This window comes from Merops nubicus, unplaced genomic scaffold, assembly GCF_000691845.1.
Source record: "Merops nubicus isolate BGI_N331 unplaced genomic scaffold, ASM69184v1 scaffold423, whole genome shotgun sequence".
In the NCBI taxonomy this organism is placed as follows: Eukaryota; Metazoa; Chordata; class Aves; order Coraciiformes; family Meropidae; genus Merops; species Merops nubicus.
The window spans coordinates 93137-104461 of record NW_008596680.1 but is presented as its reverse complement, the minus strand read 5'-3'; the positions used below and the strand labels follow the sequence as shown (position 1 = coordinate 104461).

Genomic DNA, 11325 nt, shown 5'->3' with positions numbered 1-11325 from the left:
GCAGGCCTCCTAGCATTCTTTCCTGTGGAGGTGCTCCTTGAATACAAAGTTTCCACAGAAGTGAGGGCAGATAGCCCTCTGATTGTGTTTTTCAGAGACAGTAAGTCAGTTTTCTGCTAATGCTGCTTCTCATCTCCCAGACCTGAGGACCAGACCTGCATGGATGGGGATTTATTTGAAAATATGCTCCCTCCAGCCTACAGATGGTCCAGGCAGAGTCAGAATACTTACAGATACCATATTGTCTCATCAAGTGAATTTCTGCTCTGCAGCAGAGCTGTACACTCCCATGTAGCAGCTTGTTATTTTAAAACGTTATTTGCTCTCTCCTACTTCTAAAAGGCCACCAAGAATGCTTGTCACCAATCTCTTATGGAGCTAGAAGGGGGAGGAAAAGTGAAGTGTGAACAGTAGAATATCACCTGCCATCTGGACAAGATGTGATGAGATGTAAAGTTTGGATGCACATTTGTGGTTCTTGATCACATGCCAAGAGAGAGCTCAGCTACAATTATTTTAAAGCATTTCCAGACAGATGCAACCCTAGGTCATGGAAGAAGCTACACAGAGGCAGGAGGACACTGCATGCCATCAGGCTGTGTGCAAGGCATCATTGCCTGTGGGAGTGCTGCTGTGGCCAGCACAGGGATTGTCTCGTGTACAGGACCTGCGTGGTCAAAGATCTGTCCTGGAAATAAGAGTATACCTGGATCAAGTGCTATGGTATGAGATTTGTGGGTACAAATTCTCAAATATTCAAAGACACATTTAGTCTCTGAACTTTTACAGGTTTAAATAGGAGTTGGGCATTTGCATTTCTTCTGGGAGCTCCAATGTCTTTGAGAATCTGGCATCTTTGTCCACACGAGTCTATGTGCACTTCTATCAGTGCTGAACTTCTCGGTGCTATTGGCATCAGAGGGGTGTTGATTAAACCCAGCTCTGGCTGAGGTCAGTGGGGAATGTAGAATGGGCTTTACAGGGTGAAGAGCACCATAAAGCAGATGCTCTTCTGCAATACCATGCCATCCCCTGGGATGGACCAGCACTTAGGCACAGTCAACACGATCCAGTCATTCCATGGTCTGCCTCCTCAGCCACAATGAAATGCCACTGCTGATAGCTGTGCTGATATTTATGATTCCTACTTAATATGTTTTAAATGACTTGATGAGCTCTAAGTATTAACGCTAGCATCAGTAAGTATCCCAGGCCAGATTCCCTGGGAGGGAAGCCTTGCCATGCCATAGACTTTGGTGCAGTTTAGGGCTTTTATCCCATCTGAAGATCTGGCTCTGTAATTGTGCAGAACATAAAAGAGAAACCCGTAAGTGCTGTAAACAAAGGAAAACTGTTACTCTGGGATTGTGTTCCTTAGATATTTCAACACTCATAATTAACATCCCATTCCTAAACCATGGCACAAACTACTTGGAGAATGGGCTTTTTCTTTTATTGCTGCTAGTTTCAGTGACTAAATTTATTAAGTCATTAGGTTTGCATGTGGATGTGGATATTTGCTGTTCTCCTTTGGGTTATAATAAAAGGAGAGCTTGAAAAGGGGGGAAAAAAAGAAAAAGAGATCTTTATTTATTTGGCAGTTTTGAGAATGTTTGTAGGGAAATGGCAAACAATACAAACAAGTGGTCCTCTGTGGAGCTTCTCCAGCTTTACGGAAGTGCAAAGGAGTCCGAGTATGTTCAAGGCTAAGAGGCTGGGTTAGATTTATCTGACCAGGGCAGGTGAAAGCTGACATAGAAGCTTTTCTCTCACAAATCACCCCCAGTCTGTGCTGCAAGGGGGGCAGATGGGGCCAGATATTCCCAGCATCTCCCTGAAGGACTAGACTGCGCAAGCAGTACTAAGACTGCCTTGTGCCTGGAAGTCCCATCCACATTTCCATCTACAGATGGCAGGAGAATCAAGGAATAAATGAAACTGGAATCAAGGAGAAATGAAACATCTTGTTTTTCTAAACTAGAAGTAGCTTTGAGGGCAATCCATGGTGCCTTTTAGCCTCACTGAGCAAGTCTAACACACTGAGTCTCCCCCAAATAGCAGCTGCATCCATTTAGCTCCCTTTGTTTCCAAGTGTCACTGAATATGGTTTCCCTAATGTTCTGTGTGATAGCTACCATCATTATTTTTTTTTTCTAGACCGTGCAATTTCCAGTAAAACCAGAGTTAGCACAAACCAGATCTGTGTTTGGTTTCCAAAGCAAATCTAATTACTCCTCTTACTGGAATTGCCTTTTTTTCAAGGTATTGGACTGAGATACAGAAAACAAGTTGCAGGCAGATGCTACTAGTTTTGCATGTAAATTGCAAACATTTCTTTTACATGTATTTCATGCAGGGTTTTAGTTTAACAATTAAAAAAAGATCTGCTTTTTCAAACTGCTTTCAGTAGTACCTATGGACATTGAACAAAATACCTCAGGCGCTGAATTTCTAAATAGTAAACAAATAAAAATATTTATTTATTTTGCATGCCAAAACAATTTAGTCAAAGACACATCATTCACATGAAGATAAAACCAGACAGATTTCTGTTTTTTTTTCTCCACATCACAAGCGTACTTTTCAATGAGGAGAACTGGTGAGTTTTCTGGGTCAGCTCTGTTCCTGATGGTTCTAACAGGGGACCAAGAGCTCTATGGAGTTGGTGCAGAAAATGGAGTCACAATTTATTTCTTTGTTGAATGACTGAAAAAAAGAGCAGTGATGAAGCCGTCTGTCCTCTTCACTGCCTTGTACATGGTCATGCTATTTCTATCAAAGAGAGAGCTGGGATAATAATTGTGGGGTTTATTAGCAGACTGTTTCAAAAGGTCCCTGCACCAAGCGAGAGAGTGAAGTGGGTGCTCCTGACCCCAGGGCTTACTATACCATTACTGCTGGAGGAGAACATCCTTATATCCCATCAGAAGCACATAGGGGGCACAGCCTGAACATCTCTTTGCTGATTTTACCCACTCCATATCTGTGGAGTGAAGAGAAAGTATTGGACTCCAGGTCTACCTATCTAGCACATTTCATCAACGCTTAATTTATCTTAAAAAACAAACAAACTTGCATGCCCCAGAGGTCTGGACGATGGGTCAGTGATTTTCAGTGATCTCAGATTTCAGTCCATGCAGCAGTGTCTACTACAGACTGCTTTATTAGTGCGAAGCCTGTGATGCTCATCTGCATTTTCCTCTCTTCCCAGTTCTTCTCAGCCCAAGACAACTGAAACAGTAGTTCCCACCTGATTTGACTTAATTGCCACAATTAATATTGACAGTAAAGCTTGTGGAGAGATACTACTGTTAATATCCCAGTGGCCTTTTGTTACTGGTAGCCCCAGAGCCATCAGCCAAAGGCATGTGCAAAAACTAAGTGACATGATGTAGCTGAAGGCTTGACATTTGCCACCAAGAAGATATAGATGAATCAAAACATAAGAGTTTATATGATAAAATTGATTTAGAGGACACTCCAAATAACCCCAGGTGGTGCTCAGGAGTGTGACGTCTGTCCTGGTCATCTGTCTCATCTCCTTTCTGGTCATCTGTTTTTTCCTTCTCCATCCTCTTGCTCATTGAGTCACTTGGGCACACGGTAGTACCTGCACCAGAGATTTCCGGTGCTCAAAGCTGTGAAGACCCTGTGGCATGTCAGTTTGGTGGTAGGATTAATTGTCCTGGCGTGTTTTTGTCCCTACATGGCATGGTGGGACATTATGCTGTTACTGATGAGGTGACAAACATAAAAACGATAATAATAATAATGGATAAAATTGGCATTGTTTAGCTAGAATCTAGTTGTCAAAGCTGTGAGTTTTCTGAACTACCAAATGGACAGAGATTGGATGTTTCTTGGTGGGCTTGCCATGCTTAGTGTCCTGAAGTGCTATTTCAGCTGAATTGTGGGGGATGAGGAATCAACCAGCAAACTCACAAAAACAACAGGACAGTTCTGTTTGCTTGTGGGGGAGCTTAAACATTTAAAGGAAATCACTATTTTTTTTCTTTATTATTCTTAAATCTTCATTAGGCTGATGTTCTTAAATACATGTGCTTTAAAACATAATAATAATTTTGCTGCTTTATTGGTGCAAGTGGATATACAATACAGCACCTGCTTTTATGAACTACTCTTGTATGTTGGAAAATATTCCACTGTGGTAGTTTTAAAATGGATATTTATCTGAACACTCAATTTTCAATAACTTAATCTAGTTGTTTTTTTTTTTTTTCTTTCTAAACCAAGATTTTTAAAATGCATTAGCTTTTTCTTCTTCATTGAAAATCAAAAATAATATTTGTTCCACACTGAAATGTAAACAGACATTGAAAATCCAGATATCACATGCACAGTAAATTCTACGTTTTGGTCAATTTGGAAGCTATCTTCTAGAGCCTGTCAACTTTTCAGTCCCCCTAAAAGGAATTTTCTTGACAAGTTTTTTTATTGATGGAGTAACAAAAGCACTGAGTTGTCCAGTTTGGGTTTAGAGAGGCTCTCCGTTGTGGGGCATGCTGCTTGGCTGGGCCTGATGCCAGGGAGAGCCCCGAGCCAGCCAGCTGCTGCAGACTGCCCAGCTCCTGGGTGAGCTTCCAAGGCAAGGCAAAGCCTGGAGATAAAGAGCAGATTCAAGTAATGCTTAAACATTGATCTTTTGGGAAGCTACTTCAAACACTGTTTTATAGTGCTCCAAGTCATCTAGATCTCTCTTGTTTCACTCTCTTCTTAAAATATTTATTTCTCCAGAAAGGAGATTCCCTTAAATAGGGCAAAATGACCTGTTGGACTGATGGTGTCTTCATCTGTGTGGTGCTAATGGTTGATGCAAACATCACTTCCAGCACAGATCTGCACTTCTTGCTATGCTTCATCTTCTGTGGCTTCAAGCCTGCCTGGCTCCGTAGGTCTGTTGCACGCTGGATTTATTGTCAGACCAGCAACACTTTATATAACCCCCAAAGCACTTGGGAACAGGGACCTGAGTGTTTCTGAATGTTCAAAATATTCACTCTTAGGTGAGGTCTGCACTAAATATGTGGCATTACTGCAGATGCTTGGCTCAGGTGTTGGTTATGGGTTTTCCAATTAGTAAGGCTGGCTAAGCTCCCAAAGACTTCTGAGTGGTGAAGGCTTGGGAGAGAGCATCACTCACCTGTAGTAGCACCTGCCTTCAGTCAGGGAGCTCTGAGATACCTTGTCTGGGTTGTACAAGACGGGATTTTGTTGTTAAGACATTTTTTTTCTTCAGAAAACATTCATTGTGGCTTGAGATTTTTTTGCAAGAATGTCATAGTTATAAGGAACCCAGTGGGAGAATTTGTTTGGGCAGGATGGATTTTCTCCTCAAAATCAAAGTTGGGGAAAAAAACCTCAGCCCACCACCAATGTTATCTAACTCAGTGAAGGTTTGGGAGCCAGCTGCCACAGGGTCCCCTGGCCAGCCAGCTCTTTTAATAGAGGTTTACTATTTCCCTCTTAAAATCTTGGAAAGGTACTGGGACATGACAGGTTCTGGTTCATAGCTGGTTGTAGTTTCCTCCTTGAGACTTTATACAAAGCCAATGCAAGCAGCAAAGGCACAGGCTCAGGGGATGCCTTGGACAGACCCACGTGTCCTCTGTTCCTGGACAAGTGTGCGTCCAGATCTCTGGGTCCAAAAAAATACTTGTGTCAGAAATATTTCAAATTACTTCTTCCTCTGTATTGAAAGATTTCCAAGCTTTGTGCCAGCATTTCCTTCCATCACTTTTGAGAATAAATAAATAGTTTACTTGCTTTTGTCCTCCTCTTTCTCCCAATCCACTTAAATGCCCCTGATAAACTGCTGTTTGCCTGTAAGATTTTGAAGCCTCAATATTTTAGAGCGTGACCATCACAGGGAAGGTAAGAGGGCAGGCACTAGGAGCAGCAGATGAGCAGCAAGGCTGTCCTTTGCTTCTCACCTCTCTTTTTTTTTCATTTTGTGCAGTATTTCAGTCCAAATCTGGGCAAATTCCTGACTTTTCCTGCATATTTTTCATGCCCATTCACTGTAGGCTGTTCTGCAAACTACAGCTCTGCTTGGAACGAGAGCCTTCCCTTTTCTAGATGTGTGGTTTTGCTGGAAGCTGGTATTGGTGACACCTCTTGTTTTCTATTGTTAAAATAACTGCAATCACCATCGTGTATCACTCAGTGATGCCTAATTTAGTAGATCAGGGATTAATTCCTTCCATTGTTTTTTGTTTTTTGTTTTTTTTTTCTCTCTCTCTCACTGCAGGATGTTTTCACACCAGAGTGCAAATTTAAGGAGTCTGTCTTTGAAAACTACTACGTTATTTATTCTTCCACGCTGTACCGGCAGCAGGAGTCTGGACGAGCGTGGTTCCTGGGACTCAATAAAGAAGGTCAAATTATGAAGGGAAACCGAGTGAAAAAAACCAAACCCTCATCACATTTTGTACCCAAACCTATTGAAGGTATGGAATCTGCCCGCTTCCTCCATCACTGGGTTATGGGGAGGGGGAGTTTGCAACTTCATGTTTGGGGCTTTCTGGGTGGGGATGTGGGGGCTGCCAGAGCAGAAAGCAAGGACAGTGTTTGTGACATTCCAGAAGGGTGCTGGGCTGCACTGTTAGCATTTCATCTGCTTTCCTTCACATCTCATAAACTTCGCACATTGTCCCAAAGGGGTTTCTCAGCTTTAAGGTGCTAAAGGGTGGATTTAAAAGCCCGGCAACATAAAAAGTTACTAGGAAAGGAAAGCAACCCTCAAGCAGCCAGCAATTCAAAAAGAATCTGATCCAGCAATGACCATAACATTGGGTTCTCTGTGAAGATTTTCCCAACAACATTCAGTGGGTCTCCAATCCCACGTAGAGTCACTAGAGATAGGATTAATCTCACCTGATCTTAGACTTGGACACTGTTTATAGTAACTGAAGAAAGTGGTGTCCTACCAGCACAGCTGTGGATGTACTTAATATTTAAGGTAACTTAAATCTGGTTTTACTCATATGTAAAGACATCCTAGTTAGTCTAGTCACTGAAGGGTAAAGAAACCTTATCATAGATGTCCAAAATTAGGTGAGATGCTGTCACTCCATCCGTCTTCATCACATGTTGAGGCTTCAGTGCAAAGTCATGGACACGGAAAGTTTGCCCTCCTTGCTGCTGACTGTACACTACTGAAGCACAGGCTCATGCCAGGCCATTTTGCTGTTTATGGGCTGGCCCCTCATAAATGGAGAGATGGAGTGTGATGAACCTAGTACTTAACAGGTAGTAACTTGATTCTGGAGACCTCCTAAAGGCCAGTTCAGGAAGGCAGGCTGAAATCTTCTGTTTGGACCACTGAAACAACGCAGGATGAGAGAAATTCAGCTCATCATTCCCAAAATATCTGTGGCTTTTGCACAGAAGATCGAGATGTTGGAAGAGCAGAGAACAGCCTGGGGCCTTTTGTCCTGTTCTTGTTTTCAGCAGCTTTTCTGCAGCTGGGAGCCTTTTCTTGTTTGTCTGAGGCATTAGTGGGATTGGTGCCTTAAACCCACATGGAATTTTGCTAAGGAACAGGGCCTCCTTCAATCATGGAGTCAGTCACCAGCTTCTCTTCTGTCTCTTCCTCTCCTGCCTTGGCTCAGAGGAGAGTCTTTTGCAAGCACTAGCTTTCATAGCTGGGTTTCCAGCTCCTTCTGGTATTTCTTTGCTGCCTGGCTGCATGTTGGCACTGGTCAGTTGGTTCCCTTGAATTCAGGCTTCCTTTCTGAGGTAGTGTGCATGGCATCTGCTGAATGGCTCAGTAACTGTCTTCTGCAGGCATTAAACTAGGCCATTCCTGGGGCTGTCCTCATGGAAAGCTTTGCCTTAATAGAGGTGCCTGACCCACAGCAGAGGTCTTGCTGCAGCAAATGGTGCTCTGGCTTTCATTTTGAACAACCCAGCCCAGCCCGAGCGCCTCCCTTTCCTGCAGTTGCATCCTCCCACGCTTGCTTCACTCACAGCTGTCACATAACCTCCCGAGCAAGTGAATGCTTTGGAAGTTGGCAGCCAAATTAAGGGTTCCTCCACCCCTTCCCTCCTCCACATGCTTTGCAGTCAGGCTCTGTGAGCGCTGCTGCATCAAAGAGCTGGCAGTCTCCCAAGCCAAGGCACGTGTCAGCTTCCCAGAGCATTCAGCTGTCTGGGACTGTGACTCCAGACGGAGGACTCTGTTCCCAAGCCTAAGATTCATTGTAGGTAGCAGAGGCTTGTAGGGGGGGGTTGGAGTAAAACACACTCAGCTCCATGTGACCTCTCTGTGCTGCATCCATCAAAGTCTCCACGAGCAGAGCTTGCAAGCAGAGATATAAGAGGAAAGGGGCAATTCCTACCCTGTTTTAACAGCTTCTTTCTCTTTGTCGTGACTCAGAGGAAGCATTCTAAGCGCTCCCCTGCTGTATTTGCATGTCCCTTCTGCTGAGTGCTCTGGCACGCTGCAGCACGTGGGCTTTGCTGCTTATTCAGGACAGTACTTTGCAGCTTCTGTCTGCAGTAACACACCCAGCTTCCTTTTGCTCTGGTACCAGCATCAGCCCTGCCACATGATGGCTGGCTGACCCAGTGATGTATGTAAGGAAGAACCTCCTGGGAAGGAGAGGTGTTCCATCCATTGCTAGGAATCACTGCACCCACCACTTCAGTGGTGGTTATCTCTGAGATGAAACTTTGCAGTTGTTTGCCTTGTGCAGAAAAATCATGCAGCAGCTTAGTGAAGAAACTGTTCACAGGGGAAAGGAAAGCCAAAAAAAGCCCAGATTGCTCCCAGAGCTCATTTGACTCCCGTTGCTTCATACTGCTTTCTGAAGGCGGACATCCTGTCCTCAAAGTGGCAAATGGGCAGTAAACTGAATAAATATGAAATATCTTCCCACATAATTTCTAAGGGCTGCATAGGTGTTCATGTACGTGTATATACAGTGGTGTCTGGGTATGTATGTGTGTTATCTGTGGCTTTTAGCAGCTGCAGCTCTGTGCTGTGCTAGTGCCACAGTGTTTTGACTCCTGTAGAGTGTCAGGATGCTGGAGGTGTTGTGTGGAAGTCACTAGATGCCAACTGGAAGTGTTTTGGGTTTTGGTTGGTAGGAAGGGTTTTTTGGTTTAGTGTAGGTAGGATTTGTTTGTTTTTGGAAATAGCATTAAGCTTAATCAATATGAAAGCACAAAAAACTTACCAAGTAATAACAGGGGAAACGTTAAGTTCCTCTCCCATCTGTGCACAGGCAAAGCCAAGGGAAACAGCCTGGCAGGCAGCAGCTAATGTGCTCTGTGTTGCCAGTTTTGGTTAAAAACACACATACACAACACATTTCTTTTGATATTTTAATTTCTGATCACTGATCATTCAAGCTAAATGAGCCCTTAAAGTGCAGACATATAGATTGAACCAGACTGCCCAAGAAGTTACCTTGAGTATAATTGTCACTTGGACACCAAGCAATCTTTTAAAGCAATTTTGGTCTCTTTAAGTGTCTGTAGTGATTAGTGCTGGAAAAACACTACTGTCTGCAGTGCCTCTTGGTCTTTCAAATACCCAAACCCATTTCAAAACAGTGGGAGCCTTTTTCAGTCACTGAAGTGGAAATTTTATCAGATACTTATTGTGGATGTGCTCTGTTATTTGTATTGCCTTCTCCTTGAAGACATAATTTCCAGATTGCTCTCGCAAAAGAGCTACATTTCATCTCTCACCTGGCCCAAGCCAGAATGCATTTGGGGTGGCAAATCTGGCCACAGAAAGCAGAAGACAGCTCTTCCTCCATCTGAGTCAGCAGAGCTGCCCCTAATTCCAAACTTGTGGTGCTGCAGCTCTCAAGACATGAACACATCTCAGATAGGAAGGTGACCTGTTAATGACTAGTCCATTGATTAGCACGGATGAATATCTGGGTGCAAGGAACTATACTCAGATTTTCCCAGCGTGTTTTCCCAGGAATGCAACATCCCAGTTTTGTTAAAGCAGACTCCTCAGACGTTGCAAGGAAGTATGGGAGCACTGTTGAGTAGGAAGATGTGGTAGGGCTAATGAAAATCCTTCCAAATTAGCACTTCAATCCACAGAACATCCTGAAAAGTGTTCTTTAAAAACAAACAAGCAACAAAATCCCACACTCTTTTCCAGTCTTTATTACCACAGCTCATTTTTTTGCGTCTGTCTTTCAAGAGGGCATGCTTTGGTATGTTTTCTATCCCACACTAACTTAATTGTTCAGCTATCAAACAGCTAATCATCTTATTAGCTGGCAAATGCAGTGTATTTTAACCATGCTTTTGCTTGGCTTCTTGTCATCCCGTGCTGCATTTCTTACCTGAACAAGGCATGATTCTGTCTGGCATCATCCTGAACAGTGAGCCGCCAGATAGACTCGAGCTCAGATGCCTCTGAAAGGCATCAGTTGGGATGTGGTTTAGAACACAGTAATTAGAGGCAGAAAACAAGGGTGCATAGTCACTTGCTCCCTCCTGTCCCTAGCTGCTGCTCAGTTAATTCTCTCCAGCAAGGCGTTAGCCAGTGCAGGCGCTGCTGCCGACACCGACACCCGGGGCCGTGACGGCCCTCAGGGGAGGGTGCCCATCTCCAGGGCTACCTGCCAGAGGATGTGTGCCCACACCTGCCCAGCCACCACTCCAGGCAGCCATCGGGGCTAACAACCTGCCTACCTGCTAAGTGACAACTCAGGAAAAATCTGGTTCCTCCTAACTGGCTAGGGTCTGGGGCAGGGAAAGCCGGGAGTGAAGCTGGATGGATGAGAGGTATCTCAGGTCCTTTAATAAGCTTTTCCCTGCATTCTAGAGAAAGGAAATGGAGTTTGTTGCATCCCCTGAACTGCCTCAGTTTGCAGCGATGCCAAGTGAGAAATGCCAGGATGGGGCACAAAGTGGTGTGTGCTTCCCAAACTCAGGCAGCCCCTGATGCCCCGGGAAGCAGCAGAGGGCGATTTTGGTTTCACCATGTGGGTGGTGTGCCAGCGCTCTGACTGGGAAGCAGAAAAGAGTCTGGAGTCCTGTGCCACCGTATAGGCAAGAGACTGAGCTGTTCCTGGGTGACAGGCAGCCCCCTCCATGCCTTCACCTTTGGAAAGGGTGCTCCCTGCCACCCCCTTGTGCATTCCTTGTACGCCCAGAATCCTTCCTGACTAATTTGTGAGTTGTTTCTTTGCGCAGAACCATTGCCTTGCGCATGCGAGTGGCAGGCACTGCTGGTTGGCAGGGAAGCATGGAATCAAAAACTCCCAAGAACCAGACAGCAGCACAGCTCCACTGCTGCTCACCCCCTTCCCTTTATGCCTGTGGTTCTTC

The 11325-nt window shown here is 44.4% G+C and overlaps 1 protein-coding gene across 1 annotated transcript in view; it reads left to right on the top strand.

Annotated features, from left to right (window-relative positions):
• Positions 1-6268: 6268 nt before the first annotated feature.
• The window catches only part of LOC103769247 (fibroblast growth factor 12), a gene marked incomplete at its 5' end in the record, with an annotated part of 8830 nt that continues 3773 nt past the window's right edge, over positions 6269-11325 (top strand). The window contains one exon of the mRNA XM_008936423.1: positions 6269-6467. Within this exon, the coding sequence (XP_008934671.1) occupies positions 6269-6467 (199 nt within the window). The remainder of the gene's footprint in view (positions 6468-11325) is intronic.